Source organism: Lepisma saccharinum, chromosome 28 (assembly GCF_977018435.1).
Source record: "Lepisma saccharinum chromosome 28, izLepSacc3.1, whole genome shotgun sequence".
In the NCBI taxonomy this organism is placed as follows: domain Eukaryota; kingdom Metazoa; phylum Arthropoda; class Insecta; order Zygentoma; family Lepismatidae; genus Lepisma; species Lepisma saccharinum.
In genome coordinates this window covers 10,558,868-10,581,917 of record NC_139256.1, presented here as the reverse complement: position 1 = coordinate 10,581,917, position 23,050 = coordinate 10,558,868, and the positions used below count along the sequence as shown (strand labels likewise).

The following is a 23,050-nucleotide window of genomic DNA, read 5'->3' as shown; positions in this document are numbered from 1 at the left end:
GGAGAGTTATGCTATCTTCCAAGCACTGACCTTTGTTCAACACCAGGATATATCTCTTACACTCATTCTCACAGACGCTTTAAGCGTCCTCCAGACATTGGCTCGAACTGGGGCTGCGGCTTTTCGCATGAGTGTTTTCATCTTCTTAATTCTTCAGGTCGTTTATAAGCTACGTCATTATTGCCAAATCGTGACTTTAACCTATGGTTTAACGTACATCTCAATGTATATCAAGATCTTGCTGACGCATTCGCTAAACGAGCCAGAATGGATATACGTGTTCTCCCACTGCACTTGTCATACACGGACCTTCTACCACGAGTACGGAAAAAAATTCAAACAAGTTGTCCCATACCACAACATATAAATGGGTTGCACAGGTCGGCAACCACCAGCCTTGGTTCCGTTCTCTACAACTGCCTCGTGCAGTGATTACACTCACAACAAGACTTCGCACAGACCACGTGCGAAACAACCAACACCTTACTCGACTTCACTTATCTTCTACCACTTCCTGCAGTTGCGGTGAGGCTATACAAACGATTAATCATATATTCTTTCAATGTCCGTTAAGCGAAAGACACAGAACTACCCTTTATCAGTGTCTTGTACGAGCAGGAACAACATTTCCTATTTCCATAGCCACCTTACTCCATAATCCTCACCCCGCTGTCATGTGGATCTTATACGGGTTCGCCCGAAAACAAAACATCCTACTGTAAACAAAACCCTGTTGATCAACAAAGAGACTACAACAAGGAAGTGTGATATAAAGTGCTAGTGCCGAAGACAAGTGACAAGTACGAAACAGGCGAGAATGGAAACGTGTCTTAAGTCTTCTCAAGGGTTTGTGACTTTGGTAATTCCAAATGCTTCGAAATTTTGTTTTTACAGAGGAGGAATAATATCAACACAAATAGCAACTTTGGCCGGAGTCTGCAAAGGCGGTGTGGGCCAGAAAAAGGAAGAAGAAGAAGAAGAATTCTCGAGCCTGATTGTTATGTAAGCTCTTTGAACATCACTACCAAAATTCACAAGAAGAGGAGGGAGCGGGACAAATTAACCACAGGAAAGAATTTGCGGAAGGGAATTACGTTTTGTCTAGAAAGGATACGTTGCAAAAACCGTTAATGTTCTTGTATCGGCACTTTCTGACACAATAATGGCTCCAATTAAAATTGATCATATTGTAAGCTTTAGCAGTGAAGAAACGGTATGTATTCACTTTTGCTTTTTCTGTACCAAGAAGAAACACATAGGCTATTCATGTTAGACAATATTTTGATTGCCATGCCTTTGAAGAGTGTTAAACTGTCACAAGTATGTGTTGGGATATACGATGTATCTGTCCATAAAATTGCAATATTCGTTTGTACAATTTGGCTATTAAGGGTAAAACTATGTTTCCTAACCTAACAGAACTAACCTATCCACGCGCCAATGGTTCGTGGGGCTAGCTATTCTCCGTCGGAGAATTAATTTTCAACGAACAACATGAATTTCAGCTATGAAACATTCCCACATCACACAAAACACTTTCCCGATGTTCGACAATGCTACAGGAACTTATTACGGTAAGTAGTTTCGTCTGTAAAAATAAATAAATGTGTCCGAAGGATAGTAAACTAGTACCACTTGGAATCGTCATTCTTCAATGGGCATGACATTCTGCAGCTTAGACCAACCATGTGAGATGTGAATTAAAAACCAAACATTAATAACTTTTCCCCTTGTTAAATGCGGACCCGTGACCAACCCTACACCTTCTAAACTTTCAACTTTTTAAATGTGGTAGACAAAATTCATTGTTTAACGCAACATAAAATGATATGAATTTACAATACCGGAAGTATCTCCAATTGCTTTCAAATTCGCCATACTCACTAATTTTGTTCTCGTAATCACGAATCTGCAGTTAAAAATTGTTGCCGAATTTGAAAGCATTCGAAGATACTTCCGGTATATTAAATTTGCTCCCATAAAATTTATTGGAACGAGTTTACAATACCGGACCACTCTCCAATTTCTATGAAATGTCACCTACTCACTAATTGTGAACTCCTAAACACGAATCTGCATGTAATAATTGGCGGTCAAGTATGGAAATCGAGAAAAAAAACGAAATAAACTATGTTTTCTTAACATAACGTAACCCTACCATAAGAACAATAGCTCCACGGAAGACACCATTTTCCCAACATGAAGAAATCAACAGGCAAGACAAGATATAGTTCTCGTAGCTAAAATATTAATTTTTCTTTGTATTTATGCTAATGGAACCTAACCGAACAGGCCTAACCTAACCTCGTAGGCATTCCTCGTCTTACGTCAGCAAGATTGTTGTGCATAAAGGAAGACCATTAACGAATTGCGAAAGAAAGATGGTTCCGAATTGCTGTGTAGGGACAATCAGCGTGGTAAATCGCAAGGTTATTTTACAATTTCTAGACGTAAATGTACAATTTTAACAAGCGACCGCCAAATATGAACTACAGTTATGTCATCAGGACACCGAAATTAGTAAGTAAGCGAAATTTTATAGAAATTGGAGAGTGGTCCGGTATTGTAAACTCATGCCAATTTATTTCAAGATGCGGAAACCACAAGTAATGAATTATGTAGCCCGAAAGTGTTGCCACATTTTGCCATTTTTTAAAAACAATATGTTGTCGTATGGAGACGCACAAAAACAAGAAACATAGAAAATCTAACAGCATTAAGCCTGACACTTCTAAACAAAAACGTAAACTTACAAAAATGATGAGCTGAGTAGTTAGCACAGCATGCTAAGAGGCCAGGTTTGGGTCCCTGCCTGATCATTTCCATGTCAGTTCAACCAGACCACGGTACCCGTGCTCTCAGTTTTTGATGAAACTTGGCACATTTAATTCTTCCATGGTGGTTTGAAACCACATTTTTTTTTTATAACTATGGTTTCATTTTTATAGCCCCACAAACTTTCAGTGATTCATCCTTTCATTACCAGTTTCATGGATCGGAGACACATTAAAATCGGATATTTTGTGTTTCGCATGGTTCGTATTTAACAATTGTGTATTGCGGAACATGGTTCAAGGTGCCATTATGCTTTTTACACGAAAACAAACACTTTTTCTAATAAAATAAGCCATTTCTCTAAGTGCTACCGAACGCACGTCATGGTGCGATATCGCTTGCTTTGCGAAAGATATCACTTATTTTGTTTTTGAATATCAGTGTTTCCAACTCCATTATGCAAGAAAATGGCTATGTTGCACGAATTATTGGGTTTTTGAAATTATACTTTCAAGTCACAAAACATGCATGGTTAGGTTAGGTTAACATAGTAAAAATTGAGAGATTAACTTACACATCCAGGACATGCCATTTTCTTGTAAAAAAAAAAGAAAGGGCATTTTTGGAAACCCTTCTTCCACTGGCGACACCGTGTGACTTTTGACGCTCGCGCCATCTGCAGGTACATAATGAAAACAACGGCATAATGTTGTCGCTTTACACAAAAGGCAAGTTCATTACATCAAAAGTGATTATTTCTTGTTCTGCAGCATTCTACGATGAAGTTTTCAGTTTCTGCAGCATTTCGTACTCTGCAGTAACAAATTTTCGTAAATACTTTTTCTTTGTTTAAATGAAGAAATGTGTCTCTGATGCATGAAACTGTTACCTCATATTTATATTTTAGTACAGTAATAACTTAATATATATTTTTTAAATTTTTTTTACCGAAAACATGGTGTACTAAAATTTGAATTATCATTGAAAGGGAAAGGTAACATGTTAAGCCTTGTTTCCATGTTATAACGTTATAAGTTGCTTTTGGACTTTTAACGTCGCAGTTTCGTTTACGCTAGAACATATTTTTGGTTTTACATCTCTGATTTACACTTTAAAACTACTTAAGAAAACCCAAGGATTCTTTACTGTTTTTTCCTTTTTTTTTTTGATTTATTACAAACTTTTAAAATAAACTAGCGGTTAATAAATCTTTAATTTGCCCTGGAAAGCTGGAGGGCTTTGTTTTACATAGTTAAAACTAATACAAAAATTACCTCCAGTTGCCTTAGATTAATCTTAGGTTAGTAACATAGATTAATAAACAGAAAATAAACACTTTAACCTCAATTAAAAGAATATGGTCGACCTACTTACGAAATTTACTCAGTGCTGCACTTTCACTTTGACTGTAATCAACACTTCCGATATAAAAGTACACATCTCGAGAGCTCTCGACACTAGGGGGGGGGGGGACACTATTGGCAGAAGCTCCTTGATGACTTCTTTCCCTCGAAGATCTTTGACGTCTATCCCTTGAAGTAATTCACCGTCGCATTCATAGTTCAAAGGTCGGACTTGGTATCTACGTCGTCATCTCGATTAGCAATTCTCAGTTCACAACTACACACTTGCAGTGTTCTTTTCACTTTTTGCGCTATAAAAGTTGCCACGAGAAAACAGTCTGTATTTAAATAAAATTCCGCGCGCTCTTTTCCCAATCACGCGAACGTTCAGATCTCTGGGACACAGATCACTGTTAACTGTCCCCTAGGCAAACGACATCTACAAAAACAGTCCCCGAATATCTAACTGCAACTTACTGCCTATAGCACTATCAAATTCGCGAATTCTCCATATAAAGAGATCTCGACACCAACTGCTGCATGTAAACTTCTGCAGCCAACGCGCGAAGCAACGCGGCCTTTCACTCAAAGGCTCTACAAACACTACTCGAAAAACTTCCCCGCGTTTTTCTTTGTCCCTTTGTCTTAGCATAGTAAGGACAGTTCATTTTCCCCGAGGGGTGTTAATCTCTCTAACCTCTTTCTTCTCGGAAGAAATAAGCAGTCATCAAAATAATCTGTTATAAATGCCCCCTCCCCTGAAGAGACATTAGATGGACTGATCAAGAAGAGCTAATGTCTTTTAGAGTCTATTCATCTCCCTGAATTTTTTGACCAGACCTCGCATATACATTTTTCACACTCACATTACAGTTAACTTTTTTTTTTTTTTTAAATACACATAACTATATTGATATTCCTTTATATGTAGCACAAAAATATTTATAAGGTATGATTTTCAGTTACCAAATGAGTAAATAATATTTTAATTACAATGATTTCACGTGAATTCACGACAATAAAAAATCAAATATTTACTCTTGAATTCACACATAAGCACCATGTGTATTCATTCATCTAAGCACTATTAACATTCTACAGAAACTTTCCAATATATATATATATATCATCATAGTTCACCTATCTTTATACCTTACATAAAATCAACTTTCAATCATTACCACTATACGGTCTATCAATCCAGTACAAGTAACATTAATCAATAACATTTAGTCTTGCAGGTTTTCGAATTTTTTCAACTGACTTACATAAATTTCTCTCTTACAGTTACTACAATTCCATAATTTTAAATTTTCCACATGTTGTGATTCAAGTACCTCTCCAGAGCAACAATCAAGTAAATCAAAACTTCCAGCATTAATTTGCCTTTTACACAAATAAGGACCCTTATAAAGTAAACAATATTTAGCTATAACTTTATTAATTAAAGAACTCTGATTTCTAGCTTTCAGAAACACTAGGTCCCCTTCTTGAATTTCCCTTCTACCTTTCTCTTCATTTGTTTTCTTCTTCATTTCCTTTTCCCTAATTTTTCTGGTCCTTGCTTCCACCATTATCAGTCGTTTCTCCCATTCTTCTGGAATTTCTTCTAATTTTAAAGCAACTTTCAGTGGGTTATCTATTTGCTCATTAAGATGAATTGTGACTGGCGCTTCCCCTAAAGTGTCATTGATAGAATAATTTAATAAATTTAGAACTTTCGCCACCTGTTTAGGCCAATCTTCGTGCGCTTCATTGCAAAGAAGTCGCATTAATCTATTAATTTCTTGATGGATTCTCTCCACGAGATTAGTCTGTGGATGGTAGCTATTACAGTAATAAACCTCTACTCCAAAACTATTAATTTTCTCCTTAAATTTTTTACTAATAAAACAAGGTCCTCGATCACAGATGATTCTCTTAGGTATCCCTAGGTGCACAAAATAGTTATTTACAAGTTTTTCCAGCACCTTCTCAGTTGTTGCAGCTGTCATAGCATATGCTACTAAATATCTTGAAAAACCATCCAACACTGTTAGAAGAAAATTTTCTCTCCGGAAACCTCTAGGTAAAGGTCCTTGCAAATCCACGAACACTTGTTCTCTCATTCTCTCTATGCGATGTTGCCTCAAATTAGACCTCGGAGGGTGCTTGTCAGCTTTACTCCTGGCACAAATCTCGCAGTCATTAATCCAGTCTTTGATATCTTGCCTCATTCTCCTCCAACTAAACGTCTTCAAAATTTGATCAAACGTTTTCTTCAATCCAAAATGTCCTGATTGATCGTGATAAACGAATAACACATTACCAATCAAATTTCGAGGCAAACATATTTTCCACACTTGTTCAAAGTGAAAATCTCTAATCATCAACACTCCAGACTCAACTTGGTAATATTTTAGTAGCGGTCCTTTTCTCTTAACATTTTCTACATTTTCGTTAGTTTCTAAGGCATCAATTATTTTCCTCATTTCTTCATCCTTTCTTTGTGCTATTACTAAATCTTCTATTTTCAGATTTAAATCTGATAAAGATATATTTCCCACTACATTAACAAACAATTTCTCCTTTTCGACTTCAGGCTGAAAACGAGACAACAGGTCAGCTAGATGATTTTCTGAGCCCTTTATGTATTCAATTCGAAAATTAAATTTACTCAATTCCAGCGACCATCTACATAAACGAGGGTTCCAATGTTTGGCCGCAGTCAGCCACTGAAGTGCTTTGTGATCGCTCAAAACAACAAATTCCATGCCCGCGACATATACTTCAAGCTTTTTAATGCAGAATAGTATAGCTAGGCACTCTAATTCTGTAATCGTATACTTTCTCTCAGCCTGATTTAGTTTCCTACTAGCATAGTGTATAATTCTCCGTTCACCATTTTCAAGCTGGAACAAATATCCACCCAAGGCTATAGTAGAAGCATCACAGCTGATGTAAAACGTCTGGGAAAAATCTGGATGGTACAAAAGCGTTTCCTGCGCTATAAGAGTTTTCATTTCATCGAAGCTAGACGGCTCCTTTTCTCCCCAAGTCCATTTTTTATTTTTCTGTAAAAGTTCCGAAAGTGGAGCTATCACATCCGAATAATTGGGTACGAACCTTTTGACCCACACGAAGCTTCCTAATATCCTCTGTACTTCCTTTCTGCTACGGGGGGTCGGTAACTCTACTATACTCCTGACTTTATCGGGGTTAACTTTTATTCCTTCTGCAGAGATAATATGTCCTAAAAACATAACTTCAGATTTTCCAAACTCTGTTTTCTTCAATTTCACTGTCATTCCAGCATCCCTTATGCGTTTTAAAATCAAACACACGTGATTTACATGATCATCAAAGTCTGAATCAAAAATTAAAATATCATCAACATACACAATACAAAAATCAGATACATTGCCCAAAACATGATTCATTGCACTAGTAAACGCCGATACTCCAGTCGAAATTCCAAAAGGCAGCTTCTTAAACTTATACATTTTACCATCAAAAATGAAGGCAGTACAGTCTCTACTTTCTTCTGTTAACTGTATTTGGAAATACCCTGCACATAAATCAAGCGATGTAAAATACCTCTTGCCATGAAAGCTCGCCAATATTTCTTCTAAACTTTTCACTCTATTATGCTCCAGTCTGATTTTAGCGTTAGTAGTACGAAAATCCACAACTATCCTTTTCTCGTCAGAACGCGGCTTGGGTACCACTAACAAAGGGTTGAGGTAAGCAGAATGTCCCAACTCAACAATATCATCTTCTTGCCACTGACCTATTTGTTTTCTAACTTTCTCTCTCAAAGCAAACGGAACAGGGTAATACTTTCCCACAGCTGGTTCATTATCAATCAGTTTAACATTATAAGTGAATTTATTGCAAGTCCCAGGCCGATCCGAAAATACATCTAACAAAAGAGAAGTTCTATTCAACATTTCTTCTTTTTGCGCCACCGTCAGAGCAGTAGACATTTCCATGTGAGCTCTTAGGTCTTCGATACTCGCGTCTCGAACGTCGCCAGTTTCTAAACCTGCTACGGTCACCAAATCGGACATAGTTCTCCCCTTCTCTTCATAATCACATCTTGGCAAAAATCTGACAACTACTTTTCCACCATTAGTTTGAAATAACATTTCTTTCTCTTGAAAATTAAGAGTAGCTTCAACGGTAAATAAAAAATCGCTACCCAGAATGGCAGACACATTCAAATCTCTAACAACAATAAATTCCATGAGCAAACTAGCATTTGCCAGAACAGTCGGTATTACTGTTTTCCCCATCACTCTTGTTTTGTTTTTTCCACTATAATCTATTAACATAATATTATCTACCTTTTCTAGAGAAGGCCTAGTCACGTCAGAAGTAATATTTTTCCATGTATTAGCAGAAATTAGCGATACCTGAGAGCCGGAATCCAGTAAACAGTTTACAGCTTTACCATTCATTTCCACTTCTACGCAAATAGAATGTTTAATTAATTTTCTCTTTTCCGCGCTGTTCAAAATCTCATTATTACATTTCAAGTTTTCAACTTCCAGATTTTCATACTCCCTTACATCTACTTCACAAATATATACAGGTTGCAATTCTAAAAGAGTCAAAAATTCTTTCATAGCCATTTCATTCCAGTGGACTAAGTCTTCACGTCTGCCTTCTCTCTTTAGTACATAACGTTCATATTTTCTTAAATCTATCTCCCCATTCTCCATATAAAACATCTTTTCTAGATCAATAACTTTCACTTTATCACACTCTTGATTTTTGATTACTCTATTAAAATACAACATTTTTTTCCAATGTCCATATTCCGAAATATGAGCCACAGCCGGAATAGGTGGAACAGTACACAAAATAATTTCATTACTTCTTTCTTTCAAATATGACACTAAGTAGGAATACATTTCCTCAAAATGTTCCTTTTCAGTCAATCTCATGACATCATTGGTTCCTACAAGAACTAGAACTTTCTCCCATTTTCAACTTGCACCTTCCTTTCTTTCTTTTTCTTCCAAAGCATGAACAAGCTCAGAGACTCTACTTCCACTAACACACAATTCTTCCCAACCGCTTTCTATGCAGTTTAATTCAGGAAATTGCCTTCTACAATATGATGCTAATCTTTTTAACAAACTATCTCCTAACAGCACATAATTCTTGAGACTAGCCACAGAATTCTGTAAGTCTGCATTTATTTCAACATCAGTATGCTTTTTATCAGCATCAAAAACATTTTTACGGTTCACCTTCGACCCTACTTTTGATTCTCGTGCCTCACTCACACTTCCATTTTTCTTCTCTGAATACTGACTTCTGCTGCTTATTCGTTCAAGAGTACTAATTATTTCATCCTTTTGTGTCTTCAGATAAATATTTCTGTTTATTTCACATTTTGAAGAATTTCCCAAATCTTTTTCCTCCGAGTTTAACTGTTCAAGTTCATCTTCTATTCGTTCTTCATCCTTTCTTGCAGGTTCAATAATATCTTTGAAATTCATTTTAATATTTACATCTTGGTTTTCGGTCCGCCCACTCTTTAGTGGCGGAACGGTAACTCGTTTTTTGGATCCTCCTGGTTATGTACTTCGGCGGCGACGATCTCATCTTCGCTTCTATTCCTCCTAGGAGGCCGACTAGAACTTTCATAATTTTCACTCTGCCAGATTTTTCTCTCAAAACGAGGTGAATAGTTGCTTCTTCTTCGCTCATCCCACGGAGATACATCAGATCTTTCATTTCTCTTCAAATTTTTGTTTCCTCCTCTTCCAAACTGCAAATTCCGACGATAGAATCTTGAATCGTTCCTCCCTTCATCATGATTCTCGAAACTTTCCCTTGATGTCTGTCTATAGTTATCCTTTCTCGGTGATGTAGGAGTAACACCGACATTACCAACATTATATCGTCGCTCCTCTCTACCTCCAACGTTTCTCTCATTTTTCTGGCCTCTAGAAGAATCTCGATTCTTCTGTTCTATCCACAATAATTCATGACTCCTTATCAGATCAGCAACTGAAGACAAGGTTTTACTTTTAACGTTTAACAACATTTCACGAAGCCTAAAAGGGAGTAAGTTTGCTATTAGGCTGACACACTTTTCTTCCGATAAGGCAGGTTCTAGCAGCTTCAGTTGCCTCGCCTTGTCCCAATAGAACTCTTCTACACTTCTTCCCTGACCTGGCACAAATTTCTGTGTTAGAACTTGAGCTAAACGGGCAGACTTAACATTTTCTGACTCAAAAGCATCCAAAAATTCCTTCTTAAATACTTCATAGTTCGTAAACTTTTGCTTATTTTCTATATACCACATTTTAGCAGTCTTTACCAACACAAAAGGTATCACATTCAGGTACTGATGCTTGCTCAGGGCCATCAGATTCAAGCTGTCTTCCACATGCTGAAGAAATTCAGTGGGTAACATTTCGTCTGTCTCTCCTGTAAACTTGGTTAACTTCGACACTTCACTGTACTTAATGCCGACCTGTTGTCTACTACTTGTGTCTTGAAGATATTTCAAGTCTTTTTCTCTTTCACAAATTTTCCTCTCCCTACCTGCAGAACTTTCAAAATCTACATACTTTCGGTACAGCTTCTTTTTCTTACGACCCTTCAGTGAAAACTCTCTCTCGGAACTGCTTGATGACGAAGTTTCAGTTTCCTTGTTTCCGCCTATCAATTTTTTCTTCCTTTCCTCCTTTTCTTTCGATTTCTTATTTTGTCGTCGTCTATAGCTCATCACAATATCACTTGAACTAGAAGACTGCATTCCCGTCGCCTGTCGTCTTGTGCTTTCCCTTTCGTTGCTCAAACAATTATTATTAAATTGCAATTTGAAGGTTAGTTCGTCCTTAACATTACGTATTGCCTCTTCTAATTCATTTTGCATTCTAGCCTGATTATCTGCCATCTTTCTTTCTAACGTACTTATTTGTTTACAAAGATCTTGTACCTTTTCAGCATTCTTTTGATTTTCACAGCAACTCGCTTTTATTTGAATTGGTTCATCTTTGACAACGACCACATTACGCCGCGGACTGGCAGACCGTCCCAAAGCACTGACTTTCTGCTGATCATTCTCTTGTGCCCTAACTTCTAATTTCTCTACTTTTTCTCCTAATCGGTCGCTTATTTCCCGAAAAGTGCGTTTAGTCTGCTCTATACTCTGATATAGGAAATCAAATCTTTCATCCTGTTCTAACTTGTTTTGTTCCATAATTTTAAGTAGTTCCTGTTTATCTCTACTCCGCTCTAGCTTATCTTCTTCCCTAAATCTAAGCTGATCCTTTCTCATGCTTAACAAAATAGATTTCAAATCACAGCTCTCATCAAAAACTACATCTTCCTTTTCTTTAAATTTGTCCACTACTTTCGAGACACCCTGTGAAATTTCATTGTCTTTTCCCTTTCTAGACGTTTCATTCTCCAGCTGATCTCGACAACGCTTACAAGAAAAAATTTCCTCAGGCTTATCTTGAAATTTTTTAAACTCCTCTTCACTCATATCTTCGCATTTTCTGTGCGACCCATTTCTTACACAATGTACATTCAACAGCGCAATCAATGTCCAGTCTTTTCCCGCAGCAATCTAACACGGTATCCCAGGGAATTTCGGGGGCCTGATCCTTCTCATAAGGTGACACTGTTATACGATTCATGTTGTCGTTTCTGCCGACCTACTTTTCCCCTTTCCGATAACACAAAACAAGGAGGTGTCAGTTGTTTTTTTTTTTTCTTTAAGCCTAACAGCTGACGCGACTCAACTTCGCTTGACGACAGAATGTCTGGACAGGGGTGTATGTTTTCTTTGAACCAATAAGTAATAGCCGTTCCCGTGTTTCTTACATTATACAAAAATCAATGTTTACAAATAAACACACTCGACAGTTTACAAACAATGCTCGCTATTATTATTATTATTATTATTTTCTCAGCAATACAATCCAAAGCAGTTCCCGGTAGTTCCGGCACCATATAACGTTATAAGTTGCTTTTGGACTTTTAACGTCGCAGTTTCGTTTACGCTAGAACATATTTTTGGTTTTACATCTCTGATTTACACTTTAAAACTACTTAAGAAAACCCAAGGATTCTTTACTGTTTTTTCCTTTTTTTTTTTTTTTGATTTATTACAAACTTTTAAAATAAACTAGTGGTTAATAAATCTTTAATTTGCCCTGGAAAGCTGGAGGGCTTTGTTTTACATAGTTAAAACTAATACAAAAATTACCTCCAGTTGCCTTAGATTAATCTTAGGTTAGTAACATAGATTAATAAACAGAAAATAAACACTTTAACCTCAATTAAAAGAATATGGTCGACCTACTTACGAAATTTACTCAGCGCTGCACTTTCACTTTGACTGTAATCAACACTTCCGATATAAAAGTACACATCTCGAGAGCTCTCGACACTAGGGGGTGGGGGACACTATTGGCAGAAGCTCCTTGATGACTTCTTTCCCTCGAAGATCTTTGACGTCTATCCCTTGAAGTAATTCACCGTCGCATTCATAGTTCATGGTCGGACTTGGTATCTACGTCGTCATCTCGATTAGCAATTCTCAGTTCACAACTACACACTTGCAGTGTTCTTTTCACTTTTTGCGCTATAAAAGTTGCCACGAGAAAACAGTCTGTATTTAAATAAAATTCCGCGTGCTCTTTTCCCAATCACGCGAACGTTCAGATCTCCGGGACACAGATCACTGTTAACTGTCCACTAGGCAAACGACATCTACAAAAACAGTCCCCGAATATCTAACTGCAACTTACTGCCTATAGCACTATCAAATTCGCGAATTCTCCATATAAAGAGATCTCGACACCAACTGCTGCATGTAAACTTCTGCAGCCAACGCGCGAAGCAACGCGGCCTTTCACTCAAAGGCTCTACAAACACTACTCGAAAAACTTCCCCGCGTTTTTCTTTGTCCCTTTGTCTTAGCATAGTAAGGACAGTTCATTTTCCCCGAGGGGCGTTAATCTCTCTAACCTCTTTCTTCTCGGAAGAAATAAGCAGTCATCAAAATAATCTGTTATAAATTATTATTAAATATATAAAACATTTAAATGCTGACCAAGGTAAACTATATAGTATAAAAAATAAACATAAAAATGTAACGTTTCCACCCTCTAACAGTGTCTTCCTCAGATGAATATTCACAATAAATTGATGAAAGCAGTGGCGTGGTCTGACTTTTCAGAACTGTTACTGGCCCATCAGTACGACAATTATATATATATAAATATTGCAAAACGAGCACTAACTTGTGTTATAAGAGTATGGTTGTAATTTCAGTAGGTTAGTGACTGTATGTGCCGATGATTTTGACACGCCCACCTCTTGTGAAACACGGCGTAGAGGTTTGTTTGGAGAACGTTCTAACGCAGCACCAATATCATCGAGTTTTGCTTCGGTTAGAATCCGTCGTTTTTGCTTAGGTGTTTTAAAATTTAACGATCCAGTTTCTCGTAATTTAAGGACAAGATGTCTAACCGTATCTCTGTGTGGAGTTGAAACGCATGGGAATTTCTGTACAAATTACCTACACACGTCTCGACACGAGTTTGTTTTCACGTAGGTACGTGTCATACATAAAAAAACTCTTTGTTCTAACGTGAATCTTGCGGCTGGCATTCCAATCGTCTCACTGACACGTCACACATACACACTACAATAACACAAACAAGTAACTGCAAGTAACCAAGAATAACACTTGCGCACAGTACGAAATTAACACGCTCTTGGTTTACATTGCTCGCCACTATATTTACAACTCTGTCTTCATCTAGTCGCGAAGGAACAAAAACTTGAGCTCGGAGATTTCGGATTGCAAGGAAGCTCACGAACACTATTGACTTTTAACGGTTTCTTCTACAGCGTAATCTTGATACAGTGTTGCACATTCAAAACCTCCAAACGATCCCCATCGGCACAAAACTCTTTCAAGGATATAAACTTAAGCAGGACGTTACTGGTCAAAACTATGATTAATATGTTTTATTATCTGTGGCTCTTAACATCGTTTCTAAAGCGTATTTTTTGTGTATATAAGAGCAGAACTTGGATGAATTACAGAAGAACTTTTGCGTGATATAACACAGGTTAGTGATCGTTTTGCAATATTTATATAAATGTCTGCATATGTCTATAAAAATAAGCGGGCATTACAGGCCGCAAATGTCGGCATTTCCGTCAGCGCCGCCCGCCACGCTTCTCCCGATCTCTCGGCTGCAGATCGAAATGAACACACGGTATATTGCACACATTTTAATTTCAGTCACAATAATTTGTTAATTATTATAAATTTGTTGAAGAAACATGATAATTTCAGACTGAAATAGTGTTTTTTGAGGGGCCATCACTATTAAGGGGAAAAATATGCCTCCTTTGCCCCCCCTGGAAAAACATTACCTTACTTGCCCCTCCCTGGAAAAATCCTGTGGACGTCCATGATCATCACTCATCCCCATCTTCGCATATTAGCCAAAAGTGGCAAAAGAAGCGAAGTAAAATAAAGCAAATCAATCAATTTATCCATGACGTACATTTTACCTGAACATGTTACTTTCTTCCCAGGTTATGCAATTTTAGATGCAAGATATTTATTACTGTTTTCCAGTGGTGGCAATTAGGAGAGGTATGGGGCAGTTCCCCCCCACTTTTACCCATGCACTATGCTAAATCTTATGTACAAAAGGTAAATATACTGTCTTTGCCCCCCTAGTTTTGGCACCTTGCCCCCCCCCTGTTTTTTTAACCCAATCACCGCCACTGCTGTTTTCTGATGAAAATTAATGTTATTTCACAGACAATTGTGAAGAACATTACTGTATTAATGCTAATCATAATTGTTACAAATTGCACAATTTATCTACATTGCTTCCAGAATTTTCCTGCAGACAATATTCTGAAAGATGATCCAAGTAAAAAATGGAAGTGCAAAGCTGGAGACAAACAAGCAGTTGTTGTGTTTCAGTTGGAAAAAGCGGTGCAGATAAACTCCATTGATATTGGAAATGAAGGTTCTGCTTTTGTGGAAGTTTTGGTTGGACGCTCTGGAGCTTCGGATGACAAATATGAGGTAAGACTTAGGATTGTTGATATTAGTTGACTCAGGAACATAGCCAGGAGTTTAATGGGGAAGGGGTGAAATAAAAACGTGCAATGTATGTACCTGTAACTAATAAATAATATAATAATCCGTGTCTCGACAGCCCTGGAAGGGCCTTTGGCCTATCTTCCGACTGCCAGTCTTCCACCCACAATCCTACCTAGAGGTGTAGAGTTCTTCAACCGGTAATGGAGTGACTTGGGGTCAGCACGTCAAACCCTCAGCCGTTATAGGAGATATCCCAGACCAGGTTACCCTACTCACTTGTAGCTCCCCAATTTCCTCACGATAGTGGGTTGCCACTGGCCCTATATACAGGCCAAAAATCCGGGCAGACTCAAACCCATGCCATCCCGCAACCGGAGTCCAAATCACAGTGCCTTAGACAGCATGGCCACGGAGGAGGACATGTACATGTCACTAACCATATTAAATGGGAGGCCATTAACACTCTTGAGAATTAAGTTGAATTTTCTTTTAATCGACAGATTTCATTGTCTTAGTAATATGCAGAAAACACAAATAATGTAGATAAAAACATTGGGCATAGGTATATTTTGTGAATGTCCCGTCATCAATTTTATCTAAGTATCACTCATTGTCATGGTTGAAATCAACCAAAAGTAGTAGAAAAGCAACACAAAATAACAAAAAAGTACAAATACAGTAAAATTTATTATTATTATTTATATGTAAAACTGCCATGCATAAAATTTGAACCCAGGGCCTCTGATTTTGCAGCCATCTTAATTTCTGTACTGTAGTCACGTTTCATGCAGTGTATATGTTTTTGATTATAACAATTGTTTTTAGGTATTGTTGGGATCTTCATCATTCATGACTCCTATAGAAGGAAGGAATGGAAGCAACATGAACCGTGTTCGCATGTTCGACTTGGATAAGCTCGTGAAGCCAGTGGCCGAGCAGAAGTGGGACAGAGTGAAGGTTGTCTGTACGCAGCAGTTTAACAAGCACATTCCTTATGGATTGTCCTTCATCACGTTAAACTCCATTGCGAAGAAGGATGAAGGGTCAGGTGGAAATAAATTGGGTCATTTTGTTGTCAAGGAGGATGAGGATGAAGGCTCGATAAGCACCGGGAGTCTCTTTGCGCAATGGAAGAAGAAAGCTGACGATGTTCCTGCAGCTGGTATGTGACATGTTGTATTTTTATTTTATTTCAGTCATGTACAACAACAAAGTTTCTTCTGCCAGTTTTAGTAACTTATTTGTAGTTACAAATCTCAGTAACAAACCTTTTATATTTTCAGCACTTTTATTTATAGAAAGTTTTTGAAAATTATGCCAATTCTACTTTGTACATCTTTTAGAATATATATAAATGTAAGGGAGATTTTGGACAAAGTGAATGGGCCAGTCAACAGCAATGTTTTACAGCGTAGTGGCATAACAGGCTGCATAAGCCTGCATTTGATTAGTGAAATTCTCAAGTGATACATGTTGTGTAATGTTTTCGTACTCCCTTAAACGTATCTCATTTTAACTATGGCCGACCTCCGTGGTGGAGTGGTTAGCACAGCATGCTACAATGGAAGACTGAGTATGAATCCCTTATTCTGTGTGAGAGTTCCTTTATCAGTTTCATCATATCATCATTCATCCTTATGCTCAGTGAAATCCACTGATGATTTGCATCACAATATGGACTTTTATGCAGATGACTCTTGCTATTTCATCATGGCAGACTTACTCAATTTTTGTCGCCCATCATGGAAGTGAAGGAGTGCCCCGCTTCTCCTTCATGCTTCTAAATTCATTCAAACATAGCCGGCCACGTTGGCAAAGTGGTTAGCACATCACCTTACGGCACCAGGGGTTCCGGGTTTAAATCTCGGTCTGGGAATGGATGTTTGTGAGTGTCCATTCATCAATTTCATCGTATCATCACTCATCCTCATCTTCGCAGATTAACCAAAAGTGGCACAAGAAAGAAAGTGAAATAGAGCAAATCAATCAATCAATCATTATCGTCACAATTAACCAAAAGTGTAAGGAAATGGAACAAAGAAACAAAAAATCAATCATTTTAATTATAGTGATGTGAAATATCCAAACTCAATCAATCATTTTAACTATTCTACATGAGAACCTCACTTACACTTGCTTATGAAACAACCAGAATATTAAAAATAACTAAATATTATTTAATAGTTGAATCCACTTTTATTACATAAGTTTTTGTTTCATAAATAATGAAAATTCACAGGATACAAGGATTTCAGAAAAGTAGTGTGTGTGTGTGAGAGAGAGAGAAATATATGTGCTGAATGATTGACCTCATTGGGAAGGAATGAGTGTTTCATCATGTATACCCAATTCTAGCAAACTAAACTGATTTTCATTGGCAGTAACTTTCTTAAGAAAGAATAACAGCAATATATTAATCTAGTATTAGTTCAATGACTAATTTGAATAATTTTATTGCCTAATTAGCTGTTATTTTATTTCAACTAATGACTGAATAGTCCAAATAAAAATTAGTCAACCATACCCACCACTAGATCCCTTTATTACTTTCATCTATAAACTTTTCATTTTCATAATGGCAATTAGTCTAAAGATGCAGAATTATTAAACTTAAATAAATACTGAAAAGAGTTATATTGTTTGTGCATTCTTTTGTGATGAAAAGTGAGCAGATAGATATCTTTTCTATTTGTAGGTGCAGCAGCAATACGCGAAGCATCTAGCCCAGCAAACGTTGCATTGGCAGAAAGCAAGAAGAACAAAAAAGACAATGACAGGATGAGAAATGTTCCCAATCCCACTACATCTACCTCACATAAAAGTAAGTACACTCGTTTGTTCAGTTCCTGAGTCTGAAGAAACCAGGCACGTATATTCTAGGCTATCGCCGAAGCCCAGATTAAATACAGGAAATAATAGACTAGCAAATGTGACTGATGCTTCACTCTCAAACTACGACCGTGGGAGAAAACGATAGTATAAAACCCGCGACTCCTGTGCACTGTACTTCCACAAGGAGGGGAGGGGGAGAGTGGACCATGCTTCCTTATGGCCCGAGCTGAAGGGAAGAAGTAAAGGCTGCGGGAGGATTTTTCGTCCAAGGTTTGTTTTCCTTGTGCTCGCTCTATACATGGGGATGGACTCCTTTCCTTTAAAACAGCACGTGGAGGCGGTCAGTGACATATTTGTAGTATCTTCCAAACCCAAGCGTGGACAGGGAAGTCTTCACTTTACAACGGCGATAAAACCTTACGGTGATGCCAATTCGCTAACCAGTATGAGATTTTTCCCAGGTAAGGGAAATTTTGAAACTAAACTACTATTACAGGAATGGGAAAAGAGTGGCTGGCATGTGATAGGGAATTTGTCCTCTAGGCCAAAACAACACTGTCCCATCAAACACATGCAGAACTCGCAGGCCGCTGACCTTCAACCCCTCTGCTGCTTTGTTTATGGCTGGCTGGGGTAGACTGACTGGCCGGAAATGACAGGGCATTTTGCAAGTGGAAATTGCGTTGAAGGAAGTTTAAGAGTAGGTTTCTTACTGCGTGGATTTTCTTAAGTGTATTGAGTGAGTGAATTACATATATATGTGTTGAATGATTTGTGCTGCCTCGTATAGTGAATTAAAATGAGAGACATAATTAAGAAACTATTGACCAAACAATTTACTCGGCTTTTGAATGAGGATAAACTTCAAATCGTGAAGACATGCAGGCCTCTGGCATCGCAAAGAAGAGAAGAATGGATTTGATTTGTTATTTTGCGTTGCTTTTCTGCCACTTTAGCTAATCGCGACGATGAGGATGAGTGACGATACGATGAAATTCTTGAAGAGACATTCACAAAGAATATCCATGTCCATGCTTGGATTTGAACCCGGGACCCCTGGCGTCATAGTGCGCTGTGCTAATAACTATTTTACCACAGAGGTTGCCAAGAGAAATTAAATATTCAAGGTAAGAAGTTTATTATACGCGTATATGTTATTCTCACACGTAGGCCTACATAAATATTTCACAATATGGAGCTCTATATTTTATAAATAACCATGAAATATTTGAAATGTTTTCCTTATTGTTTCTATATTAATGAAACTGATATTTTTATAATTATTAGTAAATTGTAATGTATGTATTTTAATCGCAATGTCACATCACCTTAAAATCCAAGCAACTGAACGAAAAAGACCCTCCCATTTGAACATTATGATAAGAAGAGAGAGCCCAGGTTTTGAACCCAGCATACGCCAGGGGAAGAAACCCTTAGAAAGTTTAAGTAGCAGTAAGATGCATCACTCCTATATTTAACAGGACTACTGTAGAGAGTTGAAGTTGCAATGTTGACAAGAGATGGCGTTAGTGTCAGAACAAGGAATTTAAAAGTTGGGGGAGAAGCATAAGGTACAACTTGTGGCTTCTGTGTGTATTTGTCAGTACTATATTTAATTATATGCATGTATCTTGACTTTTTTGGAGGGATGTTGAGCCAAATGAGAGGAGAATAAGGTGAAATAGATATAAATCAGTGTTTGGAGGTAAGTAGTGTACTTATTTTTGAGAAATTCTAACTGTAACCGGTTACTTTACTGCAATAGAATGACTTTTTGGAGTTGAAGTTACGTGATCAACAGTTACCTGCTTTTACAGTTACTTTACGGCATTTAAATTGTTAACTTGAAAATCTGAAATCTGGAGGAAGATATAAATGTGACACTTCTGTTTTAAACTGTATGTCTTCTCTGGATGCAAGGGTGAAAAGTATTAAAAGTATAGAGTAAAGTAAAATGACTGATCATTCAAGCAAAGCTGTCTCTTTGTTCCATCTTTTTTTATTTGTTGTAATAATATTGACATGTGAAAATTTATATAGCAAACATATAAATAAAACACATGTAAGTCTTCATACATTATTACAATTAATAACTTCCCATCAGAAAGTAGTAACGTACAGTTACTTTTTAATATGAGTAACTGTAACTCAGTTAATTTTTGAAACAAGTAACTGAAACTGAGCTCGATTACTTTTAAAAAGTAACTGAAACTGAGCTTGATTACTTTTAAAAGTAACTGAAACTGATCTCTGTTACTTTTAAAAAGTAACTTTCCGTGCACTGAAATAAATGTTATTGTGTGTTGCATAACTGGTGTGTTTGATATGCATATTTCTTTTCAGATGCTGAGACAGATATAAAGAAAGACAAGGATGTGGCTAAGAAAGACAAGGATGTGGCTAAGAATGGCAGAGTTGTAGCTTCGGACACTAGTGCAAAGAATAAGGATTCTAAAGCAGACAAAGAAGGGAAGGCAACTGCTAGAAGACGAATGTCGAATGATGACTCGAAAGGTAAACCAGCAGAGAAGAAGCAGAAGAAAGAAGATAATACTGACACTAAGAGTGGAAATAGCAAGAAGGCGGTGAAGCGAAAGCCATTTAAGAAACTGCTCGAGGGTGTCGTTCTCGTGATAAGTGGCTATCAGAACCCACACCGTGCAAACATTCGAACCATGGCTCTTGATATGGGGGCTAAGTACAAACCAGACTGGGAAAATGGCTGCACTCATTTAGTGTAAGTGTAAGCTTAGTTTGTAGTTGTCATGTCATGTGACCTCTGTGCACAGAGCACTATTATGCGAGAGGGCATGGGTGTTCTTTGTGATTATCCCTTCATCACTCATCCTCATCTTCGTGATTAGCCAAAAGTGGCAGAAAAGCAAACTAAAATTAACCAAATCAGTCAGTTATGTGAAGAATCAGAAAATATACCAATTGTGATAATGATATTCAACTATTTTCAATATACGTATTATTTAAAACAATAATGCTGTAAAATTTCTCTTTGTGCATTATAAATATCCTTAGATATTGCACACTGGTACAGAGTTTCCACACATTTCTGAGAAATTAAATCATGAAATTTGAGATTATTTTTAAAAAAGCAGAGCTAGAAGCCCATATTTGTTATTTTTTTTTCCTTTCAGTAGAGCAGTACAACATTACAGGTTAAACTTACCAATTAAACTTAATAACAGAGTTGAGCTGATAGCAAAGTATCAGAAAGTATTGGTTTTTAATTTTGTTACCAATACTTTTTTGAGATTTTGGGTGATTATGTGATCTGTAAATATGTTGTGTGATACTTTTGCAAAGTCAAATTATCGTGGAAATTTTGAAAGATCATTGCTGTTACTTCAGTTTGCATTAACAGTAATCACGCATTACATTTAGTGTAATTTTTGCAAAAACTGTAGTACTAACTGTATGAATAATATTGTAGTTTCTTTCAACGATATTCCCATGTAGTTTTCTTAAGCGATAATTACATACGTGGAAACAAGTGCACATTTTCAAAGTTGAAGTGCCATAAATTTCTGAAAGAAAAGGTATGATACATGTCATTTTCAACTGTTTTTTTCCCCAACTTTTTAGGTGTGCATTCCCAAATACACCCAAATTTCGACAAGTTCAACGAAAAGGCTGCATCATTCGTAAGGAGTGGGTTGAGGATTGTCATTCAAAGAGATGTAGATATCCATGGCGAAGGTGAGTTTCAAGCAATACAGTTCCTTTAATATGATAAGAACTGGCGCTGTTTGTGTGTCAATATGTTTGCTACATCTTCTGTAAATGAACAAATTTACGCACTTGTAATATCTTACCCAACTAAATATGAGAAAGCAGCTTTTTAAAGTTAAAAACTGAGCTTCTATCTATCAACAGGAACAGGAAATATGGCATTCTTTGGTACAATTGTAGCCAAGTCTTTTGTTAAAAATGTGTATTTTTCGTTGGGAAAAATACTTCGACTTTTTGTATTCATACTTGAATAATAAAGCTTACCAAATGTTTCATGGATATCATTCTTCATGCATAATGTTAGGCAATAATTATTTGCACTTTAGCTGAAGCAACAACAAATGAGCACTATTGACATGCACGCGTAGAAAGCAGTGTGGACAACCTAAAGAAAATTACAGCAAAAGTGTGGATACTTATTGACTAGTACTAATACTTCTGTGCTGCTTATTTGTCAAAGATATAATTAACTTGTTTATACCAGCACTGGGCAGTATGGTGTATCTGAAAAATACACGTGAATATTTTATATTAATTATTCATTGTTATCATTGCAATTAAACCAGATATGCATAATTTAGGGATGGGACATTAATCGGTACTGTATCGGTATTGGCCGATATAGGCATATTGGTATATCGGTAAAATTACCGATTTTTTTACTGATCTGATATATCTATAATTATCTTACAATTTAGTGCAAAATTCTGCCCTTTTGTTATATTTTTTATGGACAATCTCCATGCTCTACTTTTAAAAAAGTTAATATATAAATGTGCAACTTCTTTTGCATTGCAGTCACCTTGAAACACACATTTATTAAGGAGGTCAATGATCATTTCAGATTCTTCAAGGACCATTTGGAATTTTATGTCAGATCGGTAGAATATCTGTATCAGGAAATTTTATATCGGTACTTTATCGGTATCAGCCAAAATTTCATATCGTCCCATTCCTAGCATAATGAGAAAATTATCTATCACTAGAGGCACATATTTTTGGTAAATAAAAAAAAGCAACATTTCAGTACAAAAACAGTCAATTTCAGGTTCAAAAGTGGTAAATAAAAAAAAAAAAATTGCTGTTATAGCGGTCAAAAATCATTATCAAAATGACATTGTGGTTTTAAAATTGTGAATATAATCCTAAATTTGATTTAAAAACTGCGCTTACTACACAAAATAAACATATCCCTTCTAATAACACATTTATGTCGTTACCAGAATATTAATGTGGCTGCGGTGGCTCAGTCGGTAACGTGTCT

The 23,050-nt window shown here is 36.9% G+C and overlaps 1 protein-coding gene across 2 annotated transcripts in view; it reads left to right on the top strand.

Moving 5' to 3' along the window:
• The first annotated feature begins 1,019 nt into the window (after nucleotides 1-1,019).
• Nucleotides 1,020-23,050, top strand: part of LOC145980755 (DNA repair protein XRCC1-like) — a 104,002-nt gene continuing 81,971 nt past the window's right edge. For both annotated transcript variants that reach the window (XM_083113815.1, XM_083113816.1), the window contains exons 1-6: nucleotides 1,020-1,213; nucleotides 14,998-15,192; nucleotides 16,036-16,372; nucleotides 17,906-18,031; nucleotides 20,386-20,779; nucleotides 21,640-21,753. In XM_083113815.1, coding sequence (XP_082969941.1) covers nucleotides 1,163-1,213; nucleotides 14,998-15,192; nucleotides 16,036-16,372; nucleotides 17,906-18,031; nucleotides 20,386-20,779; nucleotides 21,640-21,753 — 1,217 coding nt within the window. In that variant the 5' untranslated portion in view covers nucleotides 1,020-1,162. The remainder of the gene's footprint in view (nucleotides 1,214-14,997; nucleotides 15,193-16,035; nucleotides 16,373-17,905; nucleotides 18,032-20,385; nucleotides 20,780-21,639; nucleotides 21,754-23,050) is intronic.